Raw genomic sequence first — 14,830 nt, 5'->3', positions numbered from 1 at the left:
AATGTGGTATCTGTTTGCATGTTTAAAACCTGCCATGGGGGATGATGAAGGTCTCAATCCTGATGAATCATGGCCGCCAGGGATATCAATGAAGGTCTTTCAAGGTATTATGCATTTCGTGAACATCGTGTACGGTACCACTTCTCAAGCCCACAGTCCGCGGTGCGTTTCAGTGGCATTACCTTTCGATCGTTGGTTGTAAACATGAGTTTCTGGGCCTGACAAGCGGGCGCCAAAGAAGCAGGTCCAGGGATTGAGAAAACCTTCTCCCCACAAAACTTGGCAATACTAATATCTATCACAAATGCGGGACGAGAAAAAAGGAGGCGATGCGAGATTGAGTGTCCAGAAAAGCTTAGATCGGCCCCACCAGAACAGCCTCACATCTGTACGAGGACTAGTTCCCAAACCACGACCCGCACCAACGTCCATGTTGGGGTGCATCGCCCTTTAGAAGGTCAGCGACGACTGCCAAACACCAGACGAATCGAAATTAAGTCATACTGGAGGCGTTGATGGCCCTGCTCTAGATACAATAAATGCTAAGACAAGTCCTCTTTAGGCGCCTACGAATACAAAGGCCGCCCGCTATGCTCGTACTCGTAAGTACTTAACAACAATCACATGCGTGATGCAGGCTGCGGTGATCAACCGTCATCCTTCGAGCACGAACGAACTCGTTGCGGACTACGACAGCAATATAATAACGGACTTAAATCCCGTTCCACTACCCTTCGTCCCCCCTCGACTACTCACAACTAAGTACTATCATTTCTCTTCCCACGCTCTTTTCCCTGCCTGCTTTGTGCTTGTTCTGTTCCTCCCTTGGTGGTGTCACTCATTGAACTTCCCATTCCCCACCTTTTCCGCTCGCTCTGTTACAGTCTGCTTCGATAATATCGCTCCAGAAAAGCGTCATCATGGTCACCTATAAAGTTCTTTCACTTTCACTCTTTGCTCTCGGCATCCAAGGTCTCGCCTTGGCTGATAGATTTGGAGGTCCTCCTGGTTTCCCCGGACAAGGCGGTCCCCCAGGCGGTCCTCCAGCTGGTCCCCCCGGCCGAGACGGTCCAGGAGGCCCGGGAGATGGTCCTGGGTATCCTGGACCAGGACATCCCGGTGGTAATCCTCCAGACTGGCCTGGATCTCCTGGTTTCCCGCAGCCTGGGCCCCCGGGCGGAGGGCAACCAGGATGGCCTCAGCCCAGCTTTCCGAGTTGGCCCAGCATCCCGGTTACCACTACCACTGTCGCTATTTCTTCGACAACAACCTCACCGTATGTTCTCCCATCACTTCCCTCGCATCAAGTTGGGCTCGGCATGTCGTTGCTTCTTCGACAAGTCGGGCTTAGACGGCATTACGGAGGCCGCTGGCGAGGTTTAGAAGTTTTGCCAGATTCACTGACGCAGCTTATATAGCCCGACAACGACTAGCACAAAATCTCCAACCACCTCTGCAAGCACTGCTACTACCACTTCCGGCGTAACCTCCACTTCGTCCTCGGTCTCGACGTCCTCACCCACGACAACAACTTCAACCGTTCCCACAACAACGCCTACAACTTTGTCGACTACGACCACACCAAGCACAACCACTACGACGACAACAACGACTACCACATCCACCATTCCTACTACGACTCCGATCACCACCACAACCACTACAACTACGACGACGACAATAACGACTACTACTACAACTACTACCACGACCCCTCCGCCGAATTGTCCTATTCCAACACTGCAAAATGGTGGATTCGAGTCCAGCAATACAAATATATCACCCTGGGTCTATAGTGGCTTCACTTCCGGGCTAGTGGACGAGGTTGACCAAGCAGGCACGGGCATCTTCATCCCCCGTTCCGGCAATAACTATTTGTACGTATTCACTACTCTCTCCATCCTCCTAACTCCCATTACATCCCAGGCTCTCGGGTGGCTGTGAATCTCGCGCTAACAAGCTCTGCATTCGTTTTGTCTCTCCAGTCAAGTAACCAACACGGGCACGTCGCCGTCAGAAGCGCGCATCGCCCAGTCGCCCACCTTCTGCAACGGAGTCGACTACACAATCTCGCTCTGGGCCATCGGCGACTGCAATAGCGCAGCCCAGTGTGCCGGCTTCTCAAGTGTCCGTGTCCAGATCGTCACCGACATCGGCTTCAGCACGGATTTCACCCTCTCCAATATCGGTCCCGCCGACTGGCAGGAGCTCACATACACGTTCACCTGGACCGCCGGAACTGGCCTTTCCCCAGTCCTGATCGACGTCTTTATGGACAACCAGAACGAATCGATCGGGCTGGACGATATTAGCATCTCGTTTGCTTGATCTAAGCAGGCAGGTAGGCAGGTTACTATGGTTGGGAACAGATGTTTTTGAGAGGGAAGGACATAGTCGACGGACGCTGTGGTATATAGTGAGTAGTGCTACTGTTAATCTAAATTTAATACACACGTTGTGTCACCGCTAAGTGCATTGTTCGCTTCGTCGAATCTCAGATGTCCTATTACTAAAGCAAACATTGCCCGAATGAATATCATTCTCCACAAGAGCCCCATTGACATACTCGACAAACTGTGCCCACACTTTTAACGGTCTGTAAGAAACGGCTCATCCGCAGACATGTTGTGTTTCAGACCCAGTCAAGACTTGGTCTCAAGTCCGCTCGCCTCTTCGACCACCCGCTTTTGTCAGGGAAGAGAGACTTGGCGATTAATCACCCCGAATGAGAGTTTCCGATTCACAAAGGCAATGGCAGATCTAATACAGGTTAAATAATAAGTATTATCTCCGCCATCATCGAGCGTGGAAGAGTGCCTGCTCCGAGCATGTAGACGCGCTTTTACTGCCTGTATTCCCGTGTGAGGCGAACCGAACCCCCCGAATTATCTGAACCATGCATGACACAGGCGGTGAATGCGGCCGTTCGAGTAAGAAAAGCGACAGAAGGAAGTGCAAATAGACTTGTGTCCCAGATGACGGTGTTACCCTCGCACAAGTAACCACAAGTTAAATTCCGAAGGGAAAGATGGGTGTCCTCCTTGACCGATTTAGGAAGGCTGCACGAATGGGGCATAACCGGCATTTTTACATAAGGTCACGTAAACACGAACACCAACGATTGTGTCACAATAGACCCACTGATCCAACGATCCAACGATCTAAGTGGGTCGCACGGATCAGATCGTCCGCCACCTGCACCTGCACCCGCGAGTGTGTGCTTGTGCTTTGTGATCTTTGTAATGAGACAATTGCTAGATTTTGGCGGGTATAGCGTTGGATGGAAGATGGAACATTGCACGCTGGCTCGGAGGGCCTGCCTTGCCTCGCGAGTAGTTCGCACCTCGCCATCTCCACCCACCATCAGCCACCAGGCTTCGCCTCAGCTCGAAGGAGCAGGCAGTCAGTGACCAATGATTATCTTCTCCGAAAGACCGATTAATGGTGGCAGTTTGGTCGACGAGGACACACCTGGCCGTACCATGCATGTCGGTCGATAGACTTTTCGTAGGGCTGACATGGACATGAGGCGTGGAAGTAATATTGTCGTAAGTAGCGGTTCGGACAGTGTCTGGATTCTGGAGTGGTGATATAAGAAGGCTCCGACGCGGCACTGTGTATCATGCTTCACTTTCCGTAGCAATTCAATAACGGGTACCGAGATCCGTTGCGTGCCCTGTGTACCTACCTTCCCTGCGTCGATTCTACCTCATCATACAAAGTCTCGTCATGTATTCCGCACCAGTTCTCGCTTCGGCGTCACTTCTTCTAGCATGTTTCTCCTCCGAAGTCTCTTCGAGAGCACTCAATTCCCGACAGGACGACACTCCCACTCTCGTCACGGGATGTGCAGCTGCTGACCTGACCCCGGATAACTGGAATACCAACAATCTGGATGCCTTGGTGACTGGCACCGCCGGCTTCGGTCAATGTAAGTGTATCAATCAACAATGTAGTTCACAAGCGGACCTACTCACAGAAAATCGCAGCTGCAAATTTCCCCCAGCAATTCATCGCGCAGTTCAGCGGGAACCAAGTCACCGGCTTTACGTGTACCGACTTCAACAATCCAGGGGCGTGCGCGATCCCTGCCAACGGAGATATCTGCGACAGTTTCTCAAACCCCCAAATTGGCTTTGTCGCCCAGGCTTGGATCAACTTGTACCAGAACCTGAGGAACATGTTCTTTGGCATCCAAGATGCTCACGACCAGTTGGTTTCAGAGGGCTATCTTGCCGCGATGGTCAACGACATCTCCCCCGAGCCTCTTCCGATATCGCGAGATACCCTGTTGAAGCTTGCAGACCTGTCCCTTTCATTCATACCGATTCCAGCCGCCGGTGCCGAAGTCGCCACGATCAGAACAGTGCTGAAAACATTCAAGAAGTTGGCGGGAAGGGTGGTCGACAAAGCCCAACAGGATGCCGAAGATGCCGCGCAGACCTTGCAAGACCAGCCTCAGATCCTGCAAGGCCTGCTCGACAATGCCGTCCCAAATGTCCAAGCCGCTATCATGGACCAGCTGAATGCCGTTTTCGTGGACGCCCAATCCGACGATTCCAGTGCCCAAATCCTCCTGGGTGGAGTGCAGCTCAACTCGGTCCCTAGTCAATCCGACTACGCGACCATCATGGCGCAGAACCTGCGCGCCTTCCTCCTGGCCGAGGCCATGAACAAGATCCAAATGTTACAGATCGTCGACAATCTCGTGGCAGTTTGTCAAAACAACCCCGAGGACACGCTGTCCGCCGACGGCTCCAAATGTCGCCGATTCGGTCTCCCGGAGGGTGGCGGGACGGTACCTACCGCCGTGACCATCGATCATCCGAGGGCGATGGGCGACCTTCAAAGCCGATTTGGGTTCTCGATCAAGGCCATCGCGGACAATACGCAGGAGTGTGCTGCGTCGGGCAAGGACTTCTCCAACGTCGACTTTGATGGGTTTTTGCAGAGTGATGCCTCAGGTGTCTATCCTACGTGCCTGTTTGGTGTGCCGTCTTTTAACGAGAACATCTGAGGACATGGCGGATGACACGGAGCAGATATGCGTTGTGTTGCTGTATTGTCGTCGTTTAGACACCGTCTTTGCTTTTCCCGCTGTTCAGGCTGCCTCGAATTGAATCAGGCATTTGGATAATCGCTGGCCACAGCTCACCATGAGTGGCTCGGAGACTGGGCGGACTTTTTACTTTCAACGCATGAAGGTGTTACGGTTCTCCTTGGGGAGTTGAGAAATGCTTGTCCAGAAACTGATATGACAGTATAGATTGGGGATAGTCTACAGCTCTGAACCCGCGGCATGAATTAGGTATCCGAGACTCCACGTATCTTGTTGGTTGTGATAGACATATAGATGTTTAGCAGTGAGTGATTCAACACTTGGGGTGACTTGTAGGTTTCCATCCAGACAAGGCCGAATGTGAATTGGCAGCCTCGCCACGAGTAGTTGCCAGGGTAACGCAGCCTTGCGTGTCAACCACTGACTCCCAAGCTCCTGCCTGCATGTCCAATCTTTCTTGAAGAACCACAGTCGAGAACGTAGGGCTTCCAGACCACACTGCGTTTGCGACAGTTCACCACTTTCGCAAAGCGCGGCTCGTCCGCAAGCCGCTGTCGTGCAAAGATCACCACAATCTTTTCCGAGTCTTGGCGTCCACAAAGTTGCGACCGTATTTGGGAGTGAGAAGCATCTCCACGACTCAGACCGCAGCACGATTCGCATATGCGCAGTTTCTACTCTCCCACCTGATGTCGAATTATACTCCATCTCATTTGGGAACCTTATGATATTATACAATTAACGAGACAATCAAACAACCTGATACGCAACATCTCGGTGTCATTGATGACGTACATCAACATTCCCTCCAGAGCAGACAAGCTCAAAGGTGATTTCGTATGAGATGGAATGCTCGACTAATCTGCTCCCCTTCCAGCTTGTCAGCCGCCATACTCACAAAGAATGGCTTTCGACCCACTCCAGTGGCTCCGGTCACTGCACGACACAATGTCAGACCCGACTCCTCGAGCCGGCCTTCACCCGATCCCCGGCACCAAACCGCTCACCTTTACAGGTGCTGTCCTCCCACCTCTGATTTACTACCTGGCACTCCTTCTTCTCGCTCCTCCTCCGCCGCCCGCGATCGACAGCCTGGTTGTCAGGAGGCTCCGGGACTGTCTCGCCCTGATCGCCGGGGTGCTGTTCTTTCGTCTGCCTCTTGTGTACCATGTCCCGCAGAGCATTGGCTTGACATACCAACTGGGCCTTGTCGGTCTGTATGGTGGATGCAGGGTCTTGGATGCGTTCTTCATAAGCCCATACTTCTTTGGACACATTCCGCGGAGGGTCAAATATCATCACAGCCGGCGCTTGGGCTCTCGGAGCCCGGTGTCGGAAGTCCAGGAGAAGGAATGGACAAATGGCGGAGTCACTGATCCTTTCCACCATGATGGTGATTCACAAGAGGATATCTCTCAAGATGCAGGTAGCGGCGATGTATCAGCACCGAAGACGCCTGTTCTAGCCTTTGCCATCCCTCCTAGCTCTGTCGTGAAGTCCGCTCTCCGTCGGTCCTTCTCAGGTCCAGACCCAGTTCCGGTCTTGGAGACAGCAACCACCGAGATTGGATGGCCCATAAGTCTTCTAGACCGTGCGGCGTGGGCTCTTGAGCTCGAACTCTCCATGCGTGGCATAGGCTTCACCTGGACGACTGCAGATGTGAGGCATACTCGCAAAACCTGGCTTCCTACCGTCCACAATCGCCTCCACAGTATATTTGTCCACGTCATGCCAGTTCTCCTCGTCAGCTGGGCTGTGATCAGAACCATCTATGTACGCTATCTAATGTCCACGCAGGACGCACCCTGGGACTTGTATTCCGCATATGACCTCTTCGACCACCGCATCCCTATAGGGCTCCAACTGCTGTTAACGGCTGCACTGGGAGCGTTCCTCATGGCGGCGTTCTCATGCGGCCATTCTCTCTTTGCCATCCTGCTCAATCCGCTCGCACCAAGCCCACTCGCCTTTTTCCCTCCGCTGTACACCACAAGACCGTGGCAAATCACCAGCGTCCGACAATTCTGGAGTTTCGGCTGGCACAGGCTCTTCGCGAGGCTGTTCTTGGTCTACGGCATATGGCCAGGCGAGAGGGTGGAGCGTAGACTCTTGAAGAAAGGCCCAGATTCACCAGCCGACATCGGAAAGGTCATTGGCGCCTTCTTGAGCTCTGCGTGCGTCCACGCCTTCTCAGTCCGCGGCGTCCTCGCTGGCGATTGGAGCATGGCGGTCGGCGAAGCCAAGTTCTTCGCCCTGAACGGTGTCGCGGTCGTGCTGGAAGGCGTGGTCGTGTGGGCTGTTCGGAGAGCCAGGAAAAGGAACGGCCGGCCGAGTCAGGTGTGGTACGACCCCGTCGTGGGAAGGGTCTGGTGGATCGCCGTGCTGTTGTGGACAGGTAGGAATTTTGCGAGAGGTTGGGTCAAGGCAGGCCTTGTGCGGGAGATGGCCTTTCTGTGACAGACGGATCTCGATATATAGCGAGTATTGTATCTCTCTCTGCCATCTATCTAGATTCTAGCCGGAGAACGTTGAATATATCTATCGCCTTTTGCATTCCTGCTCTCAAATAACTAGACAGGAGGCATATTTCCAGGGTCAAGCAAGGCTAAGATACGACGAGATGATGAGTGACCTACAGTGCGAGAAAGTATTACACATGATGTTCATCATCTACCCAACCAGCCCCATGCACGACTCATTCGATCCTGCAAAGACTCAACGACATTTTCACATCACACATACAGTATTCTCGCCGTGACGAACTGCCTCCGGTCGAGATTTCTCAGTTCAACCATGCGAGGATTTTAGCACCACTGGCCGTGAACGAGCGGGTACAAGGAGTATCATGACGCAGAAATCGGATGTTCTGGAAGTATCTTTAACATTTGTGAGATGGGACAGACTGCCAGGGTCGAATCGCATAGCATGGAAGAATCAGAGATACCATTGGTCAATGGTACCTTTCCATTACGTCGTCAAGTTGCTGTCTGTCAAGTATCATCACTGGCTTGCCATTCCCCGTAAGCCAGGACGAACAGTAGAGGGCGCAGAAAAACCGTCTCGTATCGAGAAATTGCAGCCACGCACTGGGTAGCAGGGCAACCATTGAGCGTCCGCCGGCGGTGGGTATCGCCGGCTGCTCCGGGCAGAGGAGGCGGAGCTGCTCGATCACGACGCCAGTGGACGAGACGAGAGACGCGACGCGAACCCCCATAGATGCCACGGCGCAGGGTTTCACGTCGGAACAAGATACCGCGACGAACCTGTCGAGATGGTGTGCCAGGGCCACTGTCCAAGTCGCTTTTCGCCCAGATGCCGCTGGCTCCAGGAACGGCAGGATTGAAGAGAGAGAGGGGAAGAAGGGGCCTGTAAACGGATCAGTCTGTCTATGTAGTGCTGCGAGAGAGCCGGTGGAGCCCAAACCGTCGTCTTCGACAAGTCCAGAAAGGAGAATAAGTGGGAGATCCGTTGCTAGCGGACTCTGGTTAATGGCAAGGCGTAGCGCTTTGCGTGTATCCTCTTCGGTCGTCCCTAGTAGCCGTTTAAAGTGATTGAATAAATGACCCGACTTGACCCTGTTCGTAGGTTAGCCCTAGGCCTGGTATACAGCGCAGAACACTCCTCTCACATCTTGAGGACGGTGTGTTGGGCGTTGCGACAATCGACTTTCTCCGCGAGCTTTAGCGGTCGTAGACGGCGGGTGCCGTTCGTAATACAGGGACGATCTGGACTGAAGGTGTAAGAACGGCCGAGATCGTACAGAGCAATGTAATGTGGCGACTCTGGCAGACCAAAACAGTCGGGCTTGACATCGCCGTGAGATATTCCAAGTTTTTGCAATGCCTTTAGCATCCGTATTCGGTCACCTAGGACGCCGAGATATCATCTCTTCTTGATTTTGGAGAGGTCGAGACACGCGCACTCAGCCTGTAGCGACTCGATATACGTTTGTGCACGCTGGTATGGAGGTGGAAGAAGAGGGCTGTCGACTATTCCGTAATACCGCAGGAAAAAGAATCGCTGAGAAGGCGGACAGGACTTGCGGATGCGTTCGTAAGCCCTTGTCTCCAGCACGAATGGGTGGCAATCATGCAGAACTTTTTGTATACTGGGCTTCGGGTGTGGTAAGCGTCCTGCTTGCGCTGCTGCGTCTTCATCGGTATACGGGGTATACTGGAGTGAATGTTGGTAGTGGAACACCTTTTGCCATCGAAGAAAAGGGCTACTAACCAGTTTGACGGCAAATGCCCCAAGATCCGACACCGCAAGCCATACTTGGGCCGATGCGCCTAGTGGTGGATCATTCAAGGGACGGATCAACCTCAACGTAGATTGAAAGCGGAGAGGAGCTTCTTCATCAGAGACCCAAGCTCTGTATGTTTCTCTGGGGATGTCGGTGCCATCAAAGAATTCCTCCTCCCAGTGATCAAGGGGCGCAGCCTTATTGATTGGGGGTACTGGTGGCGGTGAGGGGAAAGAATCCCCCGGTTCGGGATGGTGTGATGGCATGTCAAGCGAATAAAAAATCAAGTTTCTGGCTTTGGAGGGAACTGAGACATGTTGAACATAGCCGTGATGTTGATGAGGTACAATCGTAGAACGAGGTATCTTTGACAGATTTGAGAAACGCTTCATGTGGCCTTTCATCTGATTTGCAGGGGTGACCCTGTCATCCCAACTAGCTCCCCGCTGGTGCCTGTGCCTACCAGGCACTTAGATGTAAGCTTAAAGTATCCCAGTGCTTGTTTGTAGGCTTAGTGGCTGTACGAGAACCGAGTACACCAGGCCATATACTGGACCACCCCTGGTGCCGATACCTGCCATCTGTGAAGCACATCCTCTAGGTATAGAGAAATGTCATTTCTATCTGCCTAGTTAGATGATATACCTCTACAGAGATACTGCCAACAAAAACAATCGACAGCCACGATTCCTACCTGGTCACCCACGGTGGTACTAAGTGGCCGGCACCAGGCTTAAGTACGGCTGAGCAAACGGGAAGCCCTGTTCTCCTGATCCTATGGTCGATTGTGGAAGAATCTGTGTGATTATAAGTTATATTGTTGTTAATTGCTCTATGGAGTGCTGCTTCATGGGGAGGTCGATAGTGTTGTTGAATTTCGGAGCATCAGGCTTGGCACGCACATTTAAGCGAATGTAATACGAGGACATGGACGACGACGGTGATTCTTAACCGTGTCCGAAAACGAATCAACTCCGCATCTAACAACACTTCTCCATCTTTGCCAAGTGTCTATATCAAATCGCCTGTCTACCCAAATAGGAATGCCGAGACCAGGCCATGGACTCGTACCTTTGTCTTTTGTCCGTCTCGGTCGGTCGGACAGCCGCCCTTGATTCTGAGCACGACAGAGATCCCGTGCAGCTATGTTGCCTGTGTCGATTTGCCTCGGCTTCGTCAAGTTATTCACCGTGTATTAGTGTTTAGGCGACCTCTGGTACAACCGCTTTGGGACGCGGTTTTATTCCTCCGTGGTGGCTCCAACTAACCAGCCGAGTTTCCGCCCACACCTGCCACACAGACGCCCAGCCAATATGGTCCTGGATCGGAACCGGGGTGCCTGTTGTCTGCTTTGGGGTCTGGGGTTGGTGTTCGCGTGGCAATGTCCCAACTGGTACTGTATGGCCATGACCCCAGAATCCCGGGGATGATGGAGAGTCACCAGCTTCGTCTCCACCATCATGAACTCGAGACCGCTATTTGTCGCCGGTTGCCTGCACGCGGGATTCTACCTCCATTTGCCCAATGCGGCTAGGCCTAGAGAAACTCTTCCAGAGTCCTTCGCCTTTTGCCCTCGCCCTTATATATCAAGACATCGTGGAAGACTACATTCCGTCTGTTTCTCTCTCACCTGTGGTATAGGATCTCTTCAAGTATCAAGCTATCCACATCACCATGGCTTTTGGGTCCGATGCTCCATTCAAATGGCGAAACTTCTGGGCTTGTTTGGCCATTGCCACAGGCCAGATTGCCTGGGGTTACCCTTCAGAAATCATCGGCCCAACCCTTGGAATCCCGGCTTTCCTGAAGTACATGGGACTGGAGGACCCCAGGACCGCCGGTGATCTCATTGGAGCCACAAATGGTGTCTATCAGGTACGGAATCCTGCTTTCTAACGGAATCTATCCAATCTGATATCGCATAGGCTGGTGCCTTCTTCGGCATCATCGCCAATCTCTTCGTCATGGAGAGATGGGGGCGCAAGGCTGGCGTCGTGGCCGCGTCCGTTGTGTCAATCTTTGGCTCTACCCTGGTTGCTGCGGCTCAGAATATTGCCATGTTCATCGTGTTTCGATTCTTCGCCGGTGCTGGCGCGTATGCGCTCTGTGTCGTTTGTACGTTTCCCTGTTTTGTCTGCCATTGAATGGACACATACTGATATCTACAACCAGTACCTATCTATACTGCTGAGATCGCTGCACCCGAATTGCGAGGTCTCTTTGTTGGACTGAACGGCGTCATGTGCGGCTTTGGATACTCCATTGCCGCGTACATGGGCCTGGCGTTCTCATATTCCAGCAACGAGACCGTGCAGTGGCGTGCACCTCTTGCCCTGGCCGTCCCGTGGCCGATCTTGATGCTCGTACTTGTTTACTACCTCCCCGAGTCCCCTCGATACCTCCTTCTGAAAAATAGAAACGAGGAGGCCTGGAAAGTCGTGTCCTCGCTCCACTCGACCAAAAACGATGCCGACCAGGTGTTTGCCCGGGAGGAATTCTATCAGATGCAGAAACAAACCGAGTTGGATCGGACGATCGGCTCATCCTGGTTGAAGTTGTTCACCAAACCGTCAAACCAAAAGAGGCTGATGGTTGGCATGGGCTTTGCCTTTGTCGGCCAGAGCACAGGCGATCTGGTCATTAACAACTATGTACGAACCATTTCCCTTGTCATTCGTTAGTCCAGTGGTGATGTTGACTTTGACGAAAGGGCCCGACCTTTTACAGTGCCTTGGGCTTTAACCCCAAGGATCAACTCATCCTACAGGCTGCGTGGGTTTCCGGTAGGGTTTTCCACTTTCTCTGCTCTGAATTGGTCTGTGGTGCTGATTCGTTCTCTCACAGTTAGTATCTTTGGGAATCTTGTCGGGGCACTTTTGCTCGATCGTGTTGGGCGACGACCGATTATGCTCTTTGCTGTCGGAGCTTGTGTCATCTGTTTGAGCATCGAGGCTGCCATGGTCGCAGAGTATGCTACCTTCCACGATGGCAGAACCAGCGGAGGCAGCAACAAGGCGGGGTTGAGTGCTGGTGTGTTTGCTCTGTTCTTGTTTGAGGCCGTCTACACCTCCGGCATCGACGTTGCGGGCTTTGTTTTCTTTGCAGAAATCTGGCCCAACCATGATCGAGTCCGCGGCGTTGCTCTGTCATGGCTTGTTTTCGTCCTCACAGACTTGGTCTACCTTCAAGTCACGGCCACGGCGTTTGCACATATCGGCTGGAGGTACTTTCTGGTAAGATTCCCATTCCCGCGCTTGTCCCCACGTTTCACCATTCGTGAAAAAGTGCTAATCATCCCACAGGTCTTCATCGTCGTCAGTGCCGTCGGGTGGGTCTGGATGTGGTTCTGCATCCCTGAAACCAGGGGTCGACCCCTCGAGGAAATGGCTGAGCTATTTGGTGACAAGGACGAGGTCATGGTGTACCTTCGGGACCTACACATTGATGAAGAGACTCACGAGGTCGTGGAGGATGGCCCACGTAAGGTTGCACAGGTTGAAGGCGAGGCCAAGAACATTGAGCACGTCCATGTTTGAGGGACTCTCCGGTGCAAAGTGGTTCGTTCCAGAGCGGCCTGCAAGGCATGCTCATGTTAGTGGCTGGTTCGGGAGGCAGCCAACTGGCTTCATGGACTTTGATACGCTCCACAAGCCGTCGAGATGACATTGTCAGTTCTGGCGTGAATTTACGGACGGGACGTGGATGTGAAAAGGAGATAGTAGAAGAACAGAGTGTCCATGTCGTGCGTTGATCTCACGGTGTCAGTCCTTGACTTTCAATAGCACCGTTATCACATTGAATGAGTGTGTCCTCTTGTGAGGCTTGTCACATCTGATCATCACTTCTATTTTCTTGGGAGACTCTGCTAGTCTGCTACAGAGCATGAAAATACGGAGAGGGTTAGCGCTGAAGGTCTCAATGCGAGTATTCGACGGAGTTCAAAATTGGGAGCTGCTATTGAAAACAACCCCAGATTTCCACTGCTACGTAGACTACCATAGTTACGGACACACGGTCAAATTTGCAGCTATTCTTCCCTCACGGTAGGAACCCAGTCTACGCAGTCCAGCCTCCGTCAACTTTGTACGTTGATCCAGTGACGAAACTGGCGTCGTCGCTCAACAGAAACGCCACCACCGTGGCCACCTCCATGGGATCTGCCTGACGGTCGATGGCCTGTTGTTTTGTCACGACGGTCCCACGCCTGTGACCGTCCTCCATCGCCTTGACGAGAGCGGTTCGAATGACACCTGTTATCCCGGGGTCAGCGTGTCTGTTTCCAGGTCGGTAACCACAAAGGAAGAAATTACCTGGAGCCACCGTGTTGACCCGGATGTTGTGAGACCCATACTCCCTCGCGGCGGTCCGTGTCAGGCCGATAACGGCGTGTTTCGACGCGTTGTAGATGGATGTCTCGGCCAGGCCTATTAGCCCTCCGACGCTGGATATGCTGACCTGTAGTGGACGACTGTCAACAAGACTTCTCTGCAGAATGAGGGTACAAGGCAATGACTCACGATCGACCCCCCGACGTTCAACATCTTCCTCAGCTCAGCCCGCATGCAGTAGAATACACCGGCGCAGTTGATCCCCATCACAATGTCCCAGTCCTCGTCCCTGGCGTCGGCAAGGTACCGGCCGCCCTCGTGCTCGACGCCAGCAATGTTCGCGGCGCCGTCCAGGCCTCCCAGTCTCTTGAACGAGTCGTCGATCCACGCATTCACGGCGGCACAATCGCGCACATCGAGGACAGTGCCGAAGTGACCCGTCCCTTCCAGGCTCTTGAGCGCAGTATCCAGCCCTTGCTGGTTGATGTCGGATATTGACAGCACGGCACCGCGTTTTGCCAGAAGCTGAGCGGTTGCCAGGCCGATTCCGCTGGCTGCGCCGGTCACGACAATCTGGATATCTTTAGAACAGGCCACCAGGAGGGGCCATCTGGGGGTTAGACAACATACCTTTTTGCCTGTCAAAGAAGCCATTATGGATTGGATTCGATTAGGTCAAGTGAACCTTGTGTGTTTTTTTTCCAATGCCACGGCGGGATACGAACGCCTTCCCCCTCTACTGTAGTATACATCGGAGTCAGGACTCTGGCCCTTTATAGCCAGACATGGCATCGAGGCTCTGGCCTCGACAAAACTGACTACCTCGGGGCCTTGACCAACGGTGACTGACCTCCGCGTCACAATCAATCGCAGTTTGGGTGCTGTATACAGTACCCATCAACTTGTTTGCGGGTTGAGGCTACAGAGGGCTGGTGGGTGCCGGTGTCCCGAATAGGTGCGCGGTCAATATTGGCCGAGACCACGCGAAGCTTGAAGTGGCTTGATTAGCTTGATGCCATTGCTTCCCTTGCTTCCCTTGTCCACCCCGCAATGGTCCCAAGGGTCCACGTTGTTGGGTCAGATGGTCAAGGGTGGCACTAGACACTTTTACCTCCACACCTCCATCTTTTACTCGGACAAAATCCTCGACCGTCTGATCCGTGGACAGTTTTTCGAGGGGCACAATCGAAAGTTGTTCGA

The 14,830-nt window shown here is 53.0% G+C and overlaps 6 protein-coding genes across 6 annotated transcripts; 4 read left to right on the top strand and 2 right to left on the bottom strand.

The window, feature by feature from the left end:
* Positions 1-920: 920 nt before the first annotated feature.
* On the top strand, positions 921-2,328 carry AYO20_07707 (hypothetical protein; the record flags this gene model as incomplete). Its single annotated transcript, XM_022645992.1, has 5 exons — positions 921-935; positions 1,000-1,377; positions 1,434-1,750; positions 1,797-1,877; positions 1,986-2,328. The coding sequence occupies 5 exons, from the start codon at positions 921-923 to the stop codon at positions 2,326-2,328; spliced, it is 1,134 nt and encodes a 377-aa protein (XP_022498082.1).
* A 1,401-nt stretch (positions 2,329-3,729) lies between these two features.
* On the top strand, positions 3,730-5,017 carry AYO20_07706 (hypothetical protein; the record flags this gene model as incomplete). The annotated part of the gene is made up of 2 exons (XM_022645991.1): positions 3,730-3,931; positions 3,990-5,017. 2 exons carry the CDS (start codon positions 3,730-3,732, stop codon positions 5,015-5,017), a joined length of 1,230 nt encoding a protein of 409 aa, XP_022498081.1.
* A 990-nt stretch (positions 5,018-6,007) lies between these two features.
* AYO20_07705 (hypothetical protein) lies at positions 6,008-7,516 on the top strand (the record flags this gene model as incomplete). The annotated part of the gene is made up of 1 exon (XM_022645990.1): positions 6,008-7,516. The coding sequence occupies one exon, from the start codon at positions 6,008-6,010 to the stop codon at positions 7,514-7,516; it is 1,509 nt and encodes a 502-aa protein (XP_022498080.1).
* A 510-nt stretch (positions 7,517-8,026) lies between these two features.
* Positions 8,027-9,568, bottom strand: AYO20_07704 (hypothetical protein; the record flags this gene model as incomplete). Its single annotated transcript, XM_022645989.1, has 6 exons — positions 8,027-8,046; positions 8,096-8,425; positions 8,483-8,634; positions 8,688-8,925; positions 9,016-9,232; positions 9,290-9,568. 6 exons carry the CDS (start codon positions 9,566-9,568, stop codon positions 8,027-8,029), a joined length of 1,236 nt encoding a protein of 411 aa, XP_022498079.1.
* A 1,408-nt stretch (positions 9,569-10,976) lies between these two features.
* On the top strand, positions 10,977-12,838 carry AYO20_07703 (hypothetical protein; the record flags this gene model as incomplete). Its single annotated transcript, XM_022645988.1, has 6 exons — positions 10,977-11,177; positions 11,228-11,417; positions 11,475-11,953; positions 12,013-12,085; positions 12,147-12,535; positions 12,605-12,838. The coding sequence occupies 6 exons, from the start codon at positions 10,977-10,979 to the stop codon at positions 12,836-12,838; spliced, it is 1,566 nt and encodes a 521-aa protein (XP_022498078.1).
* A 520-nt stretch (positions 12,839-13,358) lies between these two features.
* Positions 13,359-14,284, bottom strand: AYO20_07702 (hypothetical protein; the record flags this gene model as incomplete). Its single annotated transcript, XM_022645987.1, has 4 exons — positions 13,359-13,552; positions 13,613-13,757; positions 13,820-14,203; positions 14,261-14,284. 4 exons carry the CDS (start codon positions 14,282-14,284, stop codon positions 13,359-13,361), a joined length of 747 nt encoding a protein of 248 aa, XP_022498077.1.
* Positions 14,285-14,830: the final 546 nt, after the last annotated feature.

The sequence above is a fragment of the Fonsecaea nubica genome (assembly GCF_001646965.1).
Source record: "Fonsecaea nubica strain CBS 269.64 chromosome Unknown Scaff55, whole genome shotgun sequence".
In the NCBI taxonomy this organism is placed as follows: domain Eukaryota; kingdom Fungi; phylum Ascomycota; class Eurotiomycetes; order Chaetothyriales; family Herpotrichiellaceae; genus Fonsecaea; species Fonsecaea nubica.
Note: the sequence above shows the minus strand (reverse complement) of the source record. Positions and strands in the feature narration are given on the sequence as shown.